Source organism: Anser cygnoides, chromosome 2 (assembly GCF_040182565.1).
Source record: "Anser cygnoides isolate HZ-2024a breed goose chromosome 2, Taihu_goose_T2T_genome, whole genome shotgun sequence".
Lineage (NCBI taxonomy): Eukaryota > Metazoa > Chordata > Aves > Anseriformes > Anatidae > Anser > Anser cygnoides.
The window spans coordinates 131687501-131708176 of NC_089874.1; the positions used below are offsets into that span (position 1 = coordinate 131687501).

General features: G+C 37.5%; 1 protein-coding gene and 1 long non-coding RNA gene across 9 annotated transcripts in view; one reads left to right on the forward strand and one right to left on the reverse strand.

Moving 5' to 3' along the window:
* LOC125180422 (uncharacterized) overlaps positions 1-4942 on the reverse strand; it is a 14108-nt gene extending 9166 nt beyond the window's left edge. Inside the window, exon 1 of the long non-coding RNA XR_007158987.2 lies at positions 4815-4942. This is a non-coding gene — a long non-coding RNA (uncharacterized lncRNA). The remainder of the gene's footprint in view (positions 1-4814) is intronic.
* The window catches only part of ZFHX4 (zinc finger homeobox 4), a 157172-nt gene that overhangs the window by 32528 nt on the left and 103968 nt on the right, over positions 1-20676 (forward strand). For 6 of the 8 annotated variants that reach the window (XM_066993101.1, XM_066993100.1, XM_066993104.1 and 3 more), the window contains exon 3: positions 671-1173. In XM_066993101.1, coding sequence (XP_066849202.1) covers positions 671-1173 — 503 coding nt within the window. The remainder of the gene's footprint in view (positions 1-670; positions 1174-20676) is intronic. The other 2 variants (XM_066993106.1, XM_066993108.1) reach the window with 1 other exon arrangement.

The following is a 20676-nucleotide window of genomic DNA, read 5'->3' on the forward strand; positions in this document are numbered from 1 at the left end:
TGCCCTTTTATAGTTAGCAAATTGTGTGTATTCCAGGTGTAAGAGGAGGGTGAATTGGAGTCAAATGCTCATGGTTGGGCAGTGTACTGTAAATCTGTTATCTAACCTTATAGATTTGTACAAAAAAGAACTCTCAAACTCCATTCAGTTCTAATGTTTCATGTTTGACATACCTAAATAGGCCTAGTGCTGTTTTCTGGGCATATTTTAGAAATAGGAACACTAAGATCTTGTACTAAAAGTAGCTAAATTGGCATAGATACACTTATCCTAATTAGTATATTGTAGATATGTATATACTGAGCTACCTGCAACATCATTTAAAGGATATAACAAAAGTACAATTAGTGCTGTGTAAATTAATCTAGGCTTTTAAGTTACAAAAGCATTGCTGTTTTGTTATTTTATTGATCAACTTTCATGCCTTTGAAAATACAAATTCCAGAATGACATCATGCCCAGTAGGAGTAATTAAAGCTATCTGATGAGGGAATTTAGAAGTTGAAAGGGATGATTGTAATTGATCCTGATTCAATCCTATTACAGCTTTTTATAGTTTAAGCTCTAGAGAAAGCAAACTCCTTGTCAAGGCTTTATTTTACAGATTCCTCTGTGTGTGCTATGCTTGCTGGTCTCTACTTTCCCTTTTAATTTTTTTTTTTTCCTGTAGTAAATAATGAGCTGCCGCCTGAAATCCGGCTTGCCAGTGGTCAGCTAATGGGTGATGACCTGTCCCTCCTTACTGCAGGAGAGCTGTCACCTTATATCAGTGACCCAGCGCTGAAGCTATTCCAGTGTGCTGTTTGCAACAAATTCACCTCTGACAGCCTGGAGGCCCTAAGTGTGCATGTGAGCAGCGAGCGCTCGCTCCCCGAAGAGGAGTGGAGGGCTGTAATTGGAGACATCTACCAGTGCAAGCTCTGTAACTACAACACGCAGCTCAAAGCGAACTTCCAGCTCCACTGCAAGACTGACAAACATATGCAGAAATATCAACTGGTGGCTCACATTAAAGAAGGGGGCAAAACTAATGAGTGGAGGCTGAAGTGTATTGCCATTGGCAACCCGGTTCACCTAAAATGTAATGCCTGTGACTACTACACCAACAGCGTGGATAAATTGCGCTTACATACTACCAATCACAGGCATGAAGCAGCCCTGAAACTGTACAAGGTAAGCCAGTGACAGCAATTTAAGTTGACACCAAGTAGACTAGGAATTAACTGTTTCAGTGCTAATTGAACAAGACTGTGATTAATCATCAGATTAAATGTTTATGGAAGGTGTATAATTGAAAAAAAATACTCAGGCTAATCAAGGTGTGCTCCCAGTGAGTTGTGTAGATTCACCTGAGGGCCCACTCAGCTTTCACTTTATGGACACAGGGGACATAAGTTTTTTAAAAGAAATTCTTTCATCATACATAACTAGAGGGGTTTTGCATGTCTTATAATCTTTTCAATCTTTGTCCATAACATTTTTGATCAGAGGCTTGACAGAGATTATGGAAAATGATGAATTTTCCATACCGTGCATAGGAAAAGAGATCATTTTCTGGCTTATACGTCTGTTTGCAACCATAGTCTGTGACAGCCAAGTTATTTTACATCAGTATTTTCAGTAAGGACATGTAATATACCACATTACTACCAACAATATTCAAAAGTAAGCATTGCCATCCTTTTGTCTGCCCTTCTTTTGCAAGCCAGTAATGATTTTTCACAAACATGAAAGGGTGTGGTGTAGATAAATATGTTAGTAGAATGGCAACTATATTTTTATCTTTACTGGAAAAAACTATGTGGATATAATGAATATGTGGGAGTGATGAATACCATTTATTACACAACTTGTCATGACTTTTTCCAAACCCTAATTATGGGGTAACTTATTTTCTGCAGTGTGTTTACTGGATTGGCTTGATTGTCTTGGTTCATGTACAAAATATAACACATTCATTTCCAAGATGAATAACTTTGTAACTTATTAAAAACTTCTTTTGTCTAGGGGATAAAAAAATTCAGGAAATATTGCAAACCATTAGTCACTGTAACAAGCTCTAAATATGATTAGAAAATCCATTTTGCAAGTGTTATCTATTGATTTATACTAGAAATCTGTGATAACTAAGCTATAAGGAGTCATCTGCTGATTACAGCAGCTATACTGGTTTTCTAATCATGTTGAAAACATGTACACATGGAGCAAATACAGAAAAGCCTCAGCAGATCTGTAGTTTAAGCAAGAAATAACATTTTGCTGGTGTTCAGCAACGTTCAGATGGATGTTCTGAGTTAACACAGAGTGCACAGGCAGTAACTTGGATTTTCATTTTATAACCTGATAGTTTTAACCTTGGAGTATCTGCTATGGACAAAAATGGCAGTAACACAAGATTAGGTCTATTATATTCTCCCACAGTGCTGGTTGCTCTGCTTTTCCTTAACTCCAGGGGGTTGTTTTTTTGTGTTTGTATGTTTGCTTTTTTAAAGACCCAAATTTTTGTTTTGAAAAGTCCCAAAAGAGCTAAGAGTATAGTGACATAATTTGCCTACCTCAGCAGCAAAACTGTCTTCAGAGGTTCCTGCTCCCTGTCTTTCATGGAATGATTCCTTGCTCCCTCCAGTTATGCTGACTGTAGAGCCATGCTGTAAGCCAGGTTTTTGAAATGGCCTGTATTAAACATAGCTGGTCCCCATCTCTTTTTTGGAGTGTTAACCTGGATTATTTCCATTATCTGTTTTATAAAGCTAGCCTTCTGAGAGATGCTGCTGAAAAAAATGTCACAGATAAGAGTCATAGAATGGGAGATGGGAAGGCAGAAGACTTCTCTCAGATGGCTTCACTGCTAAAGCTTCAAAGACTTTGGAAAATAAGATGCCATTTGCTTGTTTCAAAATAAAAACATAGGCATAGATATAGAGTTGCAAGATACAAACCAGCTGCTCAAAAAAGCATTGTCTCATCACTTCACACAACCCTACCCCTAGAAAAATCTTGGTCAAATATGTTTGGTTTTGCAGCATGTTCCACAAAATATTTGATTTGGAGTATAAGGGAGTGAGTCTCAACTCTTAGCCCTCATCAGTTATAATGTCCTGCTGCTGAAGATATTTATTCTTATTTTTCCAGATTCTGGTTTGTTAGATTCAGTTGTGCCTGTGTAGTTCAGCTATCATATGACCGTCAGATGACCAACACTAACCTTGTAAGTTCCATCTCCGAGTCAGTTAAGGTGAAAAGCATCTCAGAGGAGGATGCATAAGGTCTTAAATAGAATCACAGAATCATTTAGCTTGGAAGAGACCTCCAAGATCACCTAGACAAACCTATGACCTAACACTAACAAGTCCTCCACTAAACCATATCACTAAGCTCTACATTTAAATGTCTTTTAAATACCTCCAGGGAGGGTAACTCAACCACTTCCCAGGGCAGCCCATTCCAATGCCTAACAACCCTTTCAGTAAAGAGTAAAGAACAACCCTTTCAGTAATACCACCTAAACTTCATGTCCTACAGAAGGGCAATACAAAACATAAATCTCATAATCATAAGGTTGCTAGTCTCCTAATACATGTATTTTTAAGATCTGTCCCTAGGATTACTAGTGAGAAACTTAGCTTGTTTGGAAGTTTATGTCTCTCATGACTTCCCAGAGAGGCTTGGAAATTTGAACACTGGTAGGCTTAAAAACTCTCAGAAATCAGACAGCACACACACATGAACACACTATTTTCATACAATCTCATTTTAAGGCTAATTTTCATGGAACAATTTATTTAAAATTTGAGTTGGTGTATTAGTTTTTTTTTTTTTTCCTTTTAAGATTTGGGATTGACAGTACTACAGTGTATCACAAAATATCTGTATCTGTATCAGGAATGTAATGCCTCTGTATGTCACCAAGACAACTTTAGTTTTAATTGTAGGTATACATTCAGTCCATAAGGTGGAAATAAATAAGATTTTGAAAGTCTGTAAAGTTATCTGCTGGCAGACTAGATAGTTTTTTCAGGTCTTGGTGAAGCAGTTGACACCAAGAGAGCTGCAAACTTTTTTTTCTTGATACATCAATTATACTTTTTAGAGCACCTAAGGAAAAAACAAAACAAAACAAAACAAACAAAAAACCATTAATTTGTATGAATAATAGATATATGCCTTGGGAGTGATATCGAATATTCAGGAATTGTGTTTATATCCAAGCAGCTCCTCTAACTCTTTTAAAATTAAGGTGCTGTGAATATGGTTTGGCAATACAAACTTTAATCCTAAAACCATCTGAAAGCTCAGAAAAAGAATCTGTGACTTTGTTTCCTTGCTTTGTCAGGCACCTTAAAGTTTTATCTTTAGTCATTTATGTTTATTTAAATGTTGGTTTGTGAATTTTCCTTTTGTAAGTGTTGCCATAACAGCTAGATTTCTTTTTCTCTACTTAACTATTAATAAAATAAAAGGATGTCTTTTCACAACCATAGCTTTTAAAGCTATCATGAACATCAGAGCTTCTCTTCTGAAGCCGTATAATTTTAGTCAGTATCAAAATGTCACTTTTAAAGTTAGATTCTAAATGTTGTAAAGTAAAACTTTCAGCTGTTTTCTAAATTAAAAAAAAAAAAAAGAAAACAAGGAAAGAAAGAAAGAAAGAAAGAAGGAAAGAAACAAAGAAAGAAGGAAAGAAGGAAAGAAAGAAAGAAAAAGAAAGAAAAAGAAAGAAAAAGAAAGAAAAAGAAGGAAAAGACCTGATTGCTACTTGCAGAAGGTACAGTTAGTTTTTTGACTGCTAGGAACCAGAACAAAGACGACCTTACCCTGAATGAACTCAGCTTGGGCTAGATGAAGTTCCCAAAGACTTGTGTTTGGAATTGTGGAGCTTGATATTAAACCAAATTAAACCACCGAAGAGTGGTGAATCCTTCACAGTATCACGAAGCATCCGGTAACTCCACAAGTAAACAGAGAGAGACACTATAGCAACAGAGTGCATTTCCATTCTGCAGGAGGAAATGTTGGACTTCTGCAGATTTGGGAACCTGAGGTAGCAAAGTGATCTTTCTGGATATAAACTACATAGAGCTGTAACTGCTCTTAAGGAAGCCATTTTGTGGCTTAGTCAAATAGCTTTTGATTCAGGGAACTGCATATATCATGTCCGGTGCTCATAAAATAGTTTCCAAATACTTTTAATAAATAAATAGTAAAAGGAGTTTGAATCTAACAGGGCAGCCTGTTTGCAAGTAAACTGTAGGGGCTGTAAAGAAGTTTTAGTTAGCCAAGTAACTGAATGGCAGGATCAGTTTATAATCATAATTAAAAAAAAAAAATGAAGTCAGTGTATTAAAATATTATTCAATTAGCCAATAATAGCTTTAATATACATTAATTTTATATTGGGTATATACTTCAGTTTACATTATATATGCAGCTATTTAGGAGCTCAGGGAAAGTGACAAGCAACAGTTAGCAGACAAATACTCAGCTGCGTGAAAACTCCATTGGTTTTCCCTTTATTGACAAAATATCGATCCATATCACTATTAATGCTATGATTGTCAGTTCAATTTGGATAGATCACTTTACCTCTCATCTTCTCAAACAGCAAAGATATTACCCAAAAGGAGTGACCTGATTTCAGTTTAAGAAGGTTAAAGGTTAAAGGTTAGCTCAAAAGCATCATCTGCCTAGCTGCTTAACTTTAAACTGATCAATTTAATGAAAATCTGTTTTGCAGATGGTGTTTTAATGTCTTTGGCAGGATTTAGGCAGCTTTAACATTAGACGTATGCTAGTAAAAATTATTTCTTTATTTGACCAGAACAACACCTTTTCTTTTATGTTTTAAGGTAAAAGGCATGTGGGATATGGTATTTTGGCAAAGGACCCAGAAGCAGAAAGTGTTGATGATCTTTCCATATGGGCTCAAAAACAGAATACCTTTATGTCTATTGCTAACGATGACTGAAGAAACAAACAAAGCTGTATTCATTTTTTACCATAATGTTTTACTTTGAAACCATAAAAAAGAATTTCAGTCCAAACTGTCCTTGAAAAAGGCTTGTCTTCTTTGCCTAGAGTGGAATGCAACAGCATTCACATTTTTAACCTGGCAGAGCAAGCTGATCATCTCTTTTAGACCTTGTATTTGAAGATCAGCAGTATTCTTTTTATTGTTCACAAACTGAGTAGTAATTGTGTTACTTGACTGTAGATACCGTAAATAATACGGCAAATTAGTCAATCCAAATGGTAAGTTTTATCTGATGGAGGTTATCCAAATAAACAAAGCATTAGATCCTCAGGAGTGTAAAGCAGAGCTTTGTGTTTATGTCTTCTGAGAATCTGGCCCTCACAATTTTTTCCAAGATAATTAAGTTTCAGCACAAGCATGTCTTTCTATTTTCAGATCTATGCAATTCAATAGGAATTTCTTGGGCTGCTAATGCAATACTATTATATGTTAGCTTTGTAATTAGCTAGGACTCTATCCCTTTGCTGAAATGCATTGTAATATTACACACACAAGCATAGCTTGCATGTAGCAGTCATAAAAGTGATGCCCTTTGTTTCATATTGACCTTCCAACTTATTTAAAAGAGTTTACAATGAGCCTTTGTTTTGTCCACAAATGATCATAAACAGCTTTCTAAAGAGCCCAATAAAATGAGATAATCACAAATGTATAACATCACATATTGAAAGGGTAGAAGAACAAACGGGGCTTTTACTATATTTTATAGGATGGATTTATAGCCTGTCCTTGGGTCACTTAGGGCCAAGAATTTTCATGGTCAGCTGGTTGGTCTTGCTAGCTAGCATCCTCTGCAGGAAATGCAAATACCGTGCAGCACCTGCTCTTCAGCTGGGGTTGTACAGTGCTTTTTAAAAGCAAGGTGTCCACTTCACTTCTGGTTCAAAGTCAAAAGCTTAGTTAGACTAGCTTTTTTTCTGCATGTGTCATCAGTGGGGCAGTCTGTCTGGATTCCACAATGCTGTTTGCATATTTGGATTTTAAATAAATGAGGGCTATCGAATGCTTTGCTCATCTTTATCAGGAGCAGGAGGCACAAGTGGGATTTAGTCCATAGGTAACTTTTAGTGTAACAGTTCCCCAAGGAACCCTGCTTGGGTTTTTCTCATTATCCTTTTTCTGGATGAAAGCATCGTTGTTAGGAATTAACAACCGAACTGAGGGTGTGAAGTATATGCATGTGGAGGTGAATGGACTAACAGCCCTAATCACTTTGTTTGCTTTACTCTGTTTGGCATGATTTTGGTACTTGATCAGTCCAGAATTAACACAAAGTCGCATTCTTTTCATTTCAGTTGTCCTGCACCAACTTCGTAATTTAAAATCAAATATCCTAGGTATGTTCCAGTCCAATTATTGAACTGTCATTGTCCCGGTATGATGGTAAAAGAGGTCAGGAGATTGTGCAGCATTGATTTGCATAAAAATCATTGTACAAAGGAAATTGGAATATGTCTGCACATCTGAGGAGGCAAAACATGTTTTGCTTAATCTTATTCTTGCTGTTTGTCTTGGTGAAGAAAGCTGTTTTCAGTGATAAACAAAAGTTATTCAGATTTGTTGCTAAACATAAACCTCACGATAGAGGATATTTCATTTTTTATAGTACTTTAAGATTTATGATCATTTAAGGTTTTAAATGTTTTATGAAATTTAATTTCCACTGCATGTTTTAGTTACTGTAGTTCAGATTATGCTGTTGTGCTTGCACGTATAAAAACAAATGAAGGTTGAAAGAACACATCGTACAGTCAATTCATGAACGTGCTAACTGTATGTACTTATACACAATAGACAAGTACAATTATTTTCAAAAAATGTAGGGGGATAGTTGAATAATAATTTCAAATTTATTCTTTTCTATTTTAAATTTAAAATATAATAGTTGAGAAGTAATTCTCACATTATATTTCATGTATATTCTATTTGATATTCAGGTATTATCTGATTCTCTTGCCTAGATGGTCCTATATACATTGCAAAAAATGACATGCATTGGATTCGGTTTATGGTACACTGCTAAAGCAAAAAATACTCTCAAATTCTTTAGAGAATTCCCATTGAAATGTTGTCCAGGATCTCACTCTTGAGTGTTATTGTGGATGATGATGTATAAAGCTACTCTTTAAAAAGGAGGCTGTACCAGACTATTTGGACATGACTTCCAGTGCAGAGCCTGCCCAGGGGAGCATGACATTGTAGTTCCCTTGGCAGAGCAGGAAGAGTGAGTAAGGAGGAGAGCAAAAGCATCATAAAGAGGATCAGCCTCATTTATTCAGTATGCTCAACACACAAAATGGCTGTATAACAGCTGTTTTTTGTGCCTGGATTTCTTTCATTCTGATATTAAGAGAAATATGTAATTATTTCTAACTGAGATTCAAGGTAGAGATGCAATGTATAGTGAATGTAAGAGTATTAGGTCAATGTGTGCGTTATGTGTGTACATGCATGAATTGATTGCAGCTATGAAATTAGCAGCCACTCCCACCCAGCCTTGCAACATAGATTTACTTGTTACCCTTAGGAGATTTTATCTGATAGTGCAGCACACACTACAGGTGTCTTCTCTAAAATTTGTAAACACAGTTTAACAGACTCTTCCAGGTGAGATTTTTCTGTACTATTTATTCCACATAATTAAGAAAAAACATTGAAAAAAAGACAGGCTTGACAGGAAAGTTGTATTTTGACATGCATATGTGTACTTCAGCTTTACTATTGTATTTGATAAGTGTCTGGGCAGAAGCATTCCATGGGTCTATGTATTTGTCAGTCCATCCAGAAAAAAATGCCAGATTTGGGAATTTTAGGAGGCTGGTCTATTGTCAAGTTTGGTGAGAATAAATCTTAAAGACCTCATATGTTCAGAACTGAGCTTTGAGTGGTGTAATACACAGCTCTTGAGACTGCATTGTCTCTATATGTGTCTTTCTCTCTAGATAAACAAATTCATTTTCTGCATTTATTTTTTTCCTTTGGGGTACCACTGTCTAGCAACAGTCTGGTCAATTTTTTTTAAGGGAAGATAGTGAAGAGGCTGGTGTGAAATGCTGAGCATTACCAATTCTGTTGGGTCTAGCAAGAACTGGGCGAAATGCAAGAGAAGTATTTTATTGGATAAAATTTCATGTGTGTATTTGTGGGCAAAATACAATAAAGTACAACAGGAAATAGGTAGTAATTGCATTAAATGTGGGTAAGATTTTAATGCTAAAAAAAATACCGGAGGTAGCTTGTAATATTTTTTGCTCCTGGTGGTCTTTTAGGCTGGTGTACTTAACACAGGCAGATAGTGCAGAATGACAGTGGTACATCCTCATACTTATATATAAAAAAGATGAAGCTACGGTGAGAACTGCAAGACCTTCCCTTTGTGGACAGCTGTGAAGGAGGATGTCATGGAAATGACCCCCTTGGTCTGCAGACGAAGGTGCCAGCCTTGCAATTCTGCAGCAGACAGATACACAGAGTATTGTGTACCATAGCCTCAGGGGAAAATGTATGTGCTACTCTCCCTGTGGGAGGGAAGACATTAAGATAATCTTTAGCTTTCAAAGACAGGGGGCACTGAAGGAAACAAAAATTGAGCAAAGGTTGTCCTTGAATGATGAAGTGTGCAGAGTCCCCTGCCTGGGGCATCCTCCTACAGTAGCAGTGACAAAAACAGAAAACCTTTTTTTATCACATAGGAAGACTGTGAGCAATGCTCCTTGCTTATATGCATGATTGGGAAACTATATATATTTCTAAAGGGAGACATAAATGGTAAAAAATAATAAATAAATAAATAAAAACTGGATTTTTGACCGCATTATTTGTCTGATAAAAAATGTACTTTTTTTTTTCTTCTGTTTAAAACTGTTATCCTTGCGTGTTAATCAAACTATAATGTTAACAAGATTCATATGTCAAAAATACACAATATATAACTGCCGTTTTATGGCTGGATTATGTGCAGATGACCTGGGATATAGGAATAGTATTCAGGATTTTGCCCAAAAAACAGATTTTATTTGTGATCACTGTTTTCCCTTGTAATTAGTCCCAAAGAATAAAAGCATATGGTGCTTCCTTGCACTGGTTCTGGAAAAATAAATAAATAAATAAATAAATAAGGCTGCCTCTACCCATAGAAGCAGCACAGAATCTGCTGTTCAGGGATACTTCAGGGATATTTTGTGCACAAACTCTTTTATAGAAAAAAAAAAAAACATTATTCAGAGAAACTTCAAGACCAATCCTGTTATGATGACACTGTTTAAACCAAAGGCATACAGTGGACACATTTCTGACCAGAACTTCAGCAAACACTTCCAGTGATCTATACCATCTTGTTCTAAAACTACTTAACACTAATGGAATATTTCTTCTGATACCCTAAACTTATGATTGGGCCTATGGCCATCTTTGGCTGGGGGAATGGGAGAGTTCACAGAATCACAGATCAGTTGTCTCCAAACTGATTTATTAAAAAATAAAGATGTTTTTTCAGTGGAAATCCTGAAAAGTTGCAACAGGCTCAAGTATCATACCAGGTATGAGTGATACTATCAAGCATTCCTTATGCTAAATTTGAAACTATGGGTCCTAATGGAAAAGAAAAAGAAAAAAAAAAAGGAAGGGCACTTCTTATTCTAATAACAGTATCCCTATTTTCTGTGTAATCTAGACAAAAACTTGCATTCTGGGAAATAGATTAAGGTAAAAATAGTAAAGTTTTCTAATTAAAGAGACAATTTGTGAAGGACCAGAGTTTTGGTACTTTTACAGCTAGAACAATGAAACAAAGTCTGAGGATTTCGGTATTCTTGCTTTCTGTGTCTGCTAGTGATGAGAGCATAAAAAAGGCTTGCTTTACTTCTGAAATGAGGCAGCTTTTAGTATCTAGATGTTGCTATTTTGGAAATGCCCTTTGGCATTTGCAGATATGTACGCAGCTAATGAATGAGTGGAAATTAGGAAGACTGAAGCTGGTGGAAAAAAACAAGCAGCCAAACTGCAAGGGTTTCTGAAAATCTTATGCCCTTATTTGTCCAGAAACTTCTGTGACTCGAAATCTTTGACCCAGGGGGAAGTCAGCATCCTGCTGGTATATATCAGAATGGGATCTTGTGAAGTCAGTCTCAGATGACTGAATCATAGTCTACAAAATATTAAGGATAATTTTACCAAGTTTGTGACCTAGAATCACTGGGCCAATTGAAAGGCACTACTGTATTGGTCTCCAGGACCTACCATGCTGCAGATGCATCTCAGAAACAGGTTTTACCTAAATTGTTGATATCCTTTGTCAGTTTTTTGTTTTCTAAGATAGTCTCATATGTCATGGTAAATTGGATCTGCTGTGAATATGCTCTGTCTCCCTGTTCCTATATTAACTGGTATGGCTTGCAATGTGTCAGGCTTCGTAAGTATCTTCATGATACTTGAGTTTATGTCTCATATAGAACTCAAAGGATGAAAATCTTCAGAAACAATCATTAGGACACCTGGTGGGTATTTTTGAGAAAGAGTAAATCCTTTCTCAGTTAGATGCTTTGTAGTCTGGTTACTTGAAAAACAAACATAGGTTTGTGGGATGAGCTATGACCAACATATAACACAGAGAACCTGAATCCAGAAGTTTTTTCTGGGATGCTTATTTTCCTTCATGAGTTCTCCAATGGACAGCTCAAATTCTGTGACCTCAGCTACCTCAAAAGTACCAAAGGGATGATAAGGTTTGCCTAAGACATTTTGGGGTATACAAATGACAATAGCTATGCTGGTGTTGAAGAGTTATATGTATGAGACACTTTTTCATGAAAAGGAAGAGAATTGAGCTGGTAATCAATAAAGAAGAGCTCTGAAATCTCATGTTACAGAATTCAAGCCTGTTTCCCAATTCCCTCAGCTTCTGATCTCTGCAGGTATAAAGGTTCCATGCCTCTTGCGTTCACAACAACAAGGAAACAAATGTCTCTCCTTTACTTTTAGTAGTTGTGTATCCTAATAGCTTTAGAAGGTGAGTTTAATACTATCTTGACTGGGAAACAGTGCATGGCCTTGGGGAAAAAGAAAATGTGTCTCTAACCAAGCAGAGGCAAGAGAGAGGTTGGCCCCCAGTATGTTGGCAGCTTAATGGACCTTATAGAAACATAACTAAGCATACCACTTAATTTCTTCATATCTGTGGAGAAATATCTGTCTTCTTCTCTCCCAATATTTATCTGTATATCTGTCTGATACAGTATCTGCTACTGGGAAGAATGAGTTAGAGATGAAATCTGAAGTTGTTCATGCTCATGAGAACTTTATAGAGCCAGACATTATCCAAGGCTAGTAGAAGTCACAGTTGTTGGAGACTGGGTTTCTTGCACAGAGGGTGCAGTGAGGGGAGGCAAAAAGGTGTGTGCACTTATAAAAGTGTACACTTCCCCAGAGCATAAACAGAATTTAAAATTATGTGTGTCCATACATACCACAGGCTGCTACTGTCACCTGATAAAATACTATACAAACGTCTATATATGTTAGTGTCTGCTGTAGTAAAGGTTGGATTTCCATTTCTGTTCTATTTTCTATCTCCTAATTACTCGTAATTTTCTTATAAACACTTCTAGGGCTGAAATTATCAGGATTTGTGCTAGCTTTAAAGAATATTTCTTTCTTCTTTGGAGGTGTTTCTGAGTCACCTCATCGTGAGTTATCTTACCCACCTGTCCTAATGAAAAATACTCCATTGCAAATAAAGTTAGTCAAGTACATCTCTTGCAATGGCTGTCCATAACATAAGAGAATGTTATTTTAGAAGAAACAACACGTTAATTGGCCAAGCATGTAATCATTGTCCTATCACAGCAAATTATACCATTAGTTCAACTTATCTAATCTCTTTGCTCCAGACCAGCTAACAACAATTGCTTCCCAGACCAGAGTAAAAAAAATCTTTAGTGAGCAAATATGGAATAATATTGCTCATAAAGGATAATTATGTGTTTTTTTGTTTTGTTTTGTTTTGTTTTGTTTCTCAGATGTCCTCTTTAGTTAAAGAACAATGAATTAGCATTGTACAAATTCAAATATATATGTATATATTTGCTTTCCAAAAAAATGGTCTTTGGATAGTCTTATATGTACACAAATATCAATTCAGTTCATAAACTTAACTCTCGGCTTCCCACATGCAGTGGGAAGGAGTTCCACAGGTTATTTTAACCTGCATATAAATATAATTGCTTAAAAATTTCTTGTCATTCATTTAAGTCATAAGTTTTGTTTGTTTATTCATCTGGTAGCAGAACAAGAAATGTAATGCATTCTCACTTGTTTTATGGTCTTTCTATATAATCTTTATTTATTCATAAGTAATCTTTATGATTATTTTATGATCTATCATGTCTTTCTTCTGCTTAAACTATTTGTGCACCATGCAATTTCATTCTATTCATTGCTGTTTTTAGTGGAAGTTTTTCCACATTTCTGCTAATTCCAATGCTGGTCTCTGAACTCTTTCTACCCCTGCTATTTTTTTTTCTAGAGATATTCAGATATTTCAGAACGGAACACACTGTTCTCACTGTAGCTGTATGATTTTATTGTATCATGCCTGGTGCATCCAAAAATATATCTGCTTTAAACAAATACTATTGAATTCTGTTGTAACAACTGCATGTATCAGTACAGGCTGGGGGATGACCTGCTGGAGAGGAGCTCTACGGAGAAGGACCTGGCGGTCCTGGTGGATGACAGGTTGGCCATGAGCCAGCAATGTGCCCTGGTGGCCAAGACGGCCAATGGGATCCTGGTGTGCATTAAAAGGAGCGTGGCCAGCAGGTCAAGGCAGGTGATCCTCCCCCTCTATTCTGCCCTGGTCAGGCTTTACCTGGAGTACTGTCTCCAGTTCTGGGCTCCCCGGTACGAAAAAGACAGGGATCTCCTGGAAAGAGTCCAACAGAGGGCCACAAAGATGATATGGGGCCTGGAGCATCTTCCCTATGAGGAAAGGCTGAGAGACCTGGGTCTGTTGAGAAAACAGACCTTGGACTTGAGAAAAGAAGACTGAGAGGGGATCTTAATAATGTTTGTAAATATCTTAAGTGTGGAAGAAAAAGGCCAACCTCTTTTCAGTGGTCTGTGGGGACAGGACAAGGGGCAATGGCCAAAAAATGGATTACAGGAAGTTTCGCACCAACATGTGAAAGAACTTCTTCACGGTGAGAGTGATAGAGCATTGGAACAGGCTGCCAGGGAGGTTGTGGGGTCTCCTTCTCTGGAGATATTCAAGGCCTGTCTGGATGCCTACGTGGACAACTTGCTCTAGTGAACTTGCTTTGGCAGAGGGGTTAGACCCGATGATCTCTTGAGGTCCCTTCCAACCCCTACAATTCTGTGATTCTGTGACTCTGTTCTGGATTTGTGTTGTCTTTCATTCCATGCCTCTTTGCATGACTTTCTTCATACTGATGCCCAAGTTTCCTGGACTTGTTACATTTAATTTAGACACCAGTAATATGTTTGATTGGTTCAGATAGTTCCTTATAATATATATTTTCTTGGATTAATTTGTCAATACTAAATTTCACCTGTCTGCATAGCTAGTTTTAAACCTGTCTGGCTTTCCTGATGGTTCTTTGGCTGGTTTTGACTGGCATGAATTCTTTTACACCCTCTTGAAGATCAGTCCTAGTTTGATGGTAGAAGACCCAGAGGTCACTTTTGCTGTGTTGAGTGGCTTGTTAGTTCTTGTAGCTTGGTTTCTGCCTGTCAGTTTCCAGCCCATGACATTTTTTTTTTTTTTTTTACCTCTCTGGTGGGTGCCTACATTAAGTGGTTAGGCTATCTCGTGCTTAGTTTAGTTAATGGACAGAGAAAAACTCCAATTCTGAATTATACTGCGGAAGAATTCCCTCTACTATTAAGAGGGTAAGGAAAAGAAGCATCTGGCTTACTCCCATGTCATATTGCCTGTCTCTTCAGAGAGCAGTTGCCTCTTCTTGCTTTCCCATGTCTATTGATAATACACAGTTTCTTGGGGGTGCAAATAGCAGTAGACAGTTAACTGGTCATTGAGCCTGAAGAAAAGAAATAGCTAATTAGCCATCTAGCTGAAAAAATAAAATAAAATAAAATAAAATAAAATAAAATAAAATAAAATAAAATAAAATAAAATAAAATAAAATAAAATAAAATATTCCCAGATACTCATTTGCACATACAAAACAGAAGATGTTGTTTCTGCAAGTGGACTACAAGTCTGAGGCGTAACTCAAACAGACTCTGTAGTGTGCTCTTTTTCAGTGCTAACTTTAATGTATTATTGATTGTTATTAAGGTACACTGTGAAATACAGATGGGGTGTCTGTTGTGGTTGAACTCGTACTGTGGGAGCTGTGTTGACTTTTGGATTGTTCTGGCCTTCATGCTGCTTGACATTAAAACCTTTCACATTAAGGTTTAGAAAAGAAAGAAATGTATAGTAACTAAGTTGCCCTCTAAGTAGTGTGAAGTAATGTGAAACTATGATGCCAAATGCCCTTCCCACCAAGTCAGCACAAAATCTGAAACGAAATACTAATTTCAGAGCAAGCCAGGAAGTTTGTGATTCCCCGTGTGAGTATATACAAACACTATTTTAGGGTAGTCACCACCTGAATTTTAACTAGCCATGCTACCTGCCAGTGCTGAAGGAAGTGATAAAAGTGAAGGGATTAGGGCTCTGATTTTCAGAGATGCCAAGTGCTAGCAGCTTCTGTTGACTGCCTGTGTTTAGCACCCCAGCTCCCAGGTCAGGCTCAGGTGGTGACCAGCTCCTCTGCACTGGCTGCCAGACTGTCCTTGCACAGCCCTCTGGGATGGCACTGGCTACATGATACCCTGCACTGGCTATTTTGAAATATATTTAAAAAATTACATCAGAGGATCAATTACTGCTGAAGTGTCACTACTGAACCCTGTAATACTGCTAATTAGTTAAAGCAAAAGAGGCATGCTGATAGGCATTTGTCTTGGCTGTAGCACACTGAATAACTGCACAAAATCAGATTTGAAATGCTTCTAGATTATTTCCTCTCCCTCCGTCTGGAAAATTAAGGTACAAAAGTTGTTTTTTCTCTTTTATTTCCTACTGACTCATAAAAGAAAATACTTATGAATTGTTCTCACTCTTTCCAGCAATTTGCATCTTATAATAGTTTGCTTCTGTTTGAAACTCTTCTTAAAAAGGGTATTAGTCTTTGGAGAAAACTTAAAATACAGAAATTTACAACAAAGGTATGGTCGAGGACAACACTCTCTAACCTTGGCACAGCTCCCTCTCTGCCATGAATGGAGCAAAAACAAGTGGAGATTTGCTGCAAGTTCCCGACCGTGGAGGAGGGCAGGGTTGCTCCACTGGTGTCGGGGAGTCTCTGTCTGGCAGCGCGCTGGCTGTGTGAGCCCCATCCTTCCTCTGTACACCATGCAGGGGATGTGTCAGGAGAAGGACCAGGAAGGGCAGCAGCTAGGGCACACATCAGTGTGTATGTGATGAGAGGGAAATCCTTCCTGCACTAGCAGCCATGGAGAGCTCCCAGGCAGAGCTGGCTCAAAGGGATGCTGGGGACTGCAGGAACCTTTTTGTCTGGTACAGAAAGGCTGCAGCTGCAGTCACTACATATATATATATATATATATACCCTGCAGTCCTGCATTTTGATCCCTGGGTCAAGTGAGTTTTAATTCTTCTCTGTTCACCTTGCAGGGAGCCTGGCTGGGCTGTGTCAGTGGGTTCTGGACTTGAGGAATTACTGCAGCTGTTTCCAAGCACTGACTGTTCTTTTTAGTTGCTAAAACTTATACCAGGCTCTCACTCAGCCCTCTCCTTCCAAATCGCAAAAAAATACTTTTAATCTAACTTTTATGTTTTGGTGAGGATAATTTTCTGAATTTGCCATAAAAAAATTAAAATGTTCAGTTGCCAATGACATGTGCAGAGTACATGAGGCATTTTCTTTAGTGTGAGAGAGAACATACTGTTAAAGTAAAATCTGAACAATTTAAAAGATACAGGGTTTTTACTAGTTGTATGATTTCTTATCCTCTGTAGGATTTGTTTAAGGTTTAAAATTTTTGTTTGTTTGTTTCTTATTAAAATGGTGATGAAAGAGATGGGAAGAATGTGAGCCTAATCCATCTTTGTTGTAGTACTGCTGATCTTGTTAGTGTTACTCCAAGGATGAAGCTGGCCCAGGAGTTTTCCAAAACGACAGTGTTTCCTAACTGTCAACTGACTGGAACATGGCTCTCCTGTGGTTTGACTACTGTGGTTTGTCACTACTGTGAGGAATTATTCAGTTCAAAAAGTTCTGTTATTTGGGTAATTTCTTGCTGAAATTGATGGTTACTGTTTCTGTTTCTGTTTTTTTTTTTTTTTTTTTCCTAAGTTTATTTCTAGGGTTTTTCCATTTGTTTCTGATGCTCTAGAGAAAAGGGTAGTTACAAAGGGACAGCCAGAGAGACTGCTCCACAGAGAGGGTGTGAAAAAGATGAGAGGATTTGAATTTGGAAGTGTTTTTCTTCCCACTGAAACAGCTCCCCTGCTTGATACCAAGTGTATGTTGTTAGAACTAAATCCACCTCCTAAATATCTTTTACAGATCAAAACTGGTTACTGGTTAGCGATAATCATGACACACTTTGTGAGCATACACATTAGGTCACCTCGCCTGTAGCCAGTTTCTCCTCCTAAATTATTCTCCACTTGTGAGCATTTTTCAAGCAGCTACTATTTAAAACCAGAAAGCCTCCACCCTGAAAGGCCCCAACCTGTCAGAAACATTTCCTCTGTTGCCTCAAGCTTGGAATTTCACTCCAAAGCTCCATCTCCCTCAGGACTTTACTGAGTGTCATCCTTGCCTGGTGGTTTGCTCTCTGCAACCTCAGTTGAGCACGCATGCTGCCAGTGCTCACTACCTCACCACATTCTTCTTCTTCCTGCTCTTCTGACATTTCTAAGTGTCTATTTTCCCAGTGCCATCTATGTCTGGATCAGTGTTGTTCATGCTGTACTTTGCTCAATTTCATTTTTGCCAAGCCTAAAACTCGTTTATATTTTTGCTCTTTTCTGCCAATAATCTTTCCCACTTTCTCTTGTGTATACATGCGTGAGTGTTTGTGTACATTATCACATATGCATTTTTAATTATTTGGGACGAGTGGGATAAAGCTTTTATTGTCTCGAGTTTGAGTTGGCTGTGTTGTTTTTAAGTAATAAAGACAGAAAAGGTATGCTGACCATCCCACAGGAAACTTTCATGCATTTTGAACCTCCTGCATATTTTGCATTAGCAAAAATATGTTAGAAATTTGTAGAGTGTTCTTTAACTGTATCAATACTGTTTTTTTTTTTTTTTCATATGGCTGTACATACCAAGCCAAGCTCCATTAATACTAAGGGGAAAAAATACGTTGTGACTTTGTAACTAAAATATTTTAGAAACCTCTTACATTTTTCCTATAATAGCTTTTCCATATATAATAGTGTTTCAGTTTGAGTGCCTCACATCTCAAGGCCACTCAGAGCTAAAAACAAGTGCTAGCATTCTGCTGGAAAGCTGGAAACTTCTCACTTCCAATGCTATAAAGCTCCCTTTTCAGACACACAGATCACAAGATTAACGTGTCATTGGTAGAAGGCCCATCCCGGGTGTTGGCCCAATGTAATTTGAAAGAAAATCTTTCCATTTGAAAGGAAGCAAGGAAAAATAACTTGATGGTGGTTTGCAGTGAAACCAAACTAATGACAGCTAATTTAAGATATGTGGGCTGGGAACACTAGTATTAACTACCCGTGGAGATAGTTTTAGATCTGGTTTCAAGCACAGAGATTCTATTGACATCACCTTCTAGGAGACTTGAGACTTCCTGAAGACCATGCCTCTCTACCTTCCACGTGAGTGGTAGTACAGAAGTGCACCTTGGGGCACCAGAGCATTCCTTGTGAAGAATGCTGGACCCATGCTGGGTTCACACTGTCAATCCAAAATCTCCATGTGGCATCAATAAGGCTGGGATGCCAGCAAAATACAGCATATAAGAGCTCCAGACCATGGTCTTTCATTCTGTTTTAGTCATAACCAGTAGGTCAAATAGAAGGAATTATCTGGCTTTATAAAGGTGTCTAATCAGGAATTTGATATTCTCAGTACATATCCTAATGAGGTTCTGTGATGTAATTTTGAAAGTGTTAAGGTCTGGCCCAAGTCAAATCAAAGGTAAATTTTCCATTGACTTTGGTGGCACTAAAATTTCACAATGACATGGTTAAATCTATGCTATTAAAAAATGGTCTATGTTCATGTGTATATAACATATGCATGTGCAAATGTTTCTGCTGTATTTTATCCAATTATATAAACTGTGTTTAAACCAGCTAATATGCAGATGTCTAGAATGAATGAACTAAAAAGTCTGGATAGTGGTGAAATATTCAGGGAATGCAATGGGAGCATGTTTAGAACAATTGTAATACTGAGAGCTTTTGTTCAATTTACTAGGTGCCTTCCTTTACTGTAAAATCATGTTTTATTTTGTTTTGTTTTCCTAGTTTTATCATTTTTCAGCTACAAGTATTTTACATTATGAAACTGTGTAAATCAGCCTCAAAACTGGGATGCCTAAGAGCAGATAAGCTAAAGACTTAAGTGCTTTGGGCTTACTTCTCTTACCAGCTTTCATAGATACAAAGGAAGACTGTATTTGAAACCCCTCATCAGAACAAAATGAACATTTTAGCATTCTTGGACATAATATCAGGCTAACATGCTCTCTGACTGACATCCACTGCATACTGTATAATTGCCAGCCTGCTTCTCTGAGTGCCTTGAAGATTACATTTTTTTAATGTCCCAATATTAATAACCAGATGTGATCTTCTTCCTGCCCAGGGGTCAAACTAGCTGGCCAGGTCAGGCTGTTTGTCTGCGTGCACAGACTGTGAAGTCGATTCAGCATGACAGGTATGGGGGATAGGAAGTTGGGGGGGTAGGGTGTTAACCTCAAGACCACCAAAAGGGGCTTCTCCCTGCTGGGAACAAAGACCAGCAGGAGCTTCAGCCTTTTTCAGTACTCCTGGGATTTTAACTAAGTGAACAAAAGATGATGCACAGCTGAAGAAATGCTTTTCACAACTGATACATAATTTAAGATGTTCAGTTACGAAGAACTGGATATGTATTTGTGATTTCATTTAAGCACAGTCCAATTATGTGCAATCAGTTAATATTTTTGTATGCGTAGTTTCTGTGTTCTGCTTTGTATGTTGAGAGGATGCCTAATTGCTGGTGTTCGAATACACACTGGCCTTGAAAACAGCCCTAGCACTTAAAGAAATAGCATTAAAACACTGGAAGTTGCTATGGGGTGTTTTGTGTCTTTAGTAAGTGTATGCCAGCCTATTTGTAGAGTTATTTTATACTGGATAGTATGATATACTTTTGTTAAACATATATTATAAAACTATTTATTCCTCTCTTTCTTTTTGTTAGGTAAAGAATTCAAAAGAAGAAGCTATTTGTTTCCTAATTGATTTTCTACGTTAGTTGTTCATTGAATAGATAAGTAGTGCCTGTGATATTTGATTACAGAGCAAGGCACCCATTTAACCTTCCGTTCTTTCCTGGCCA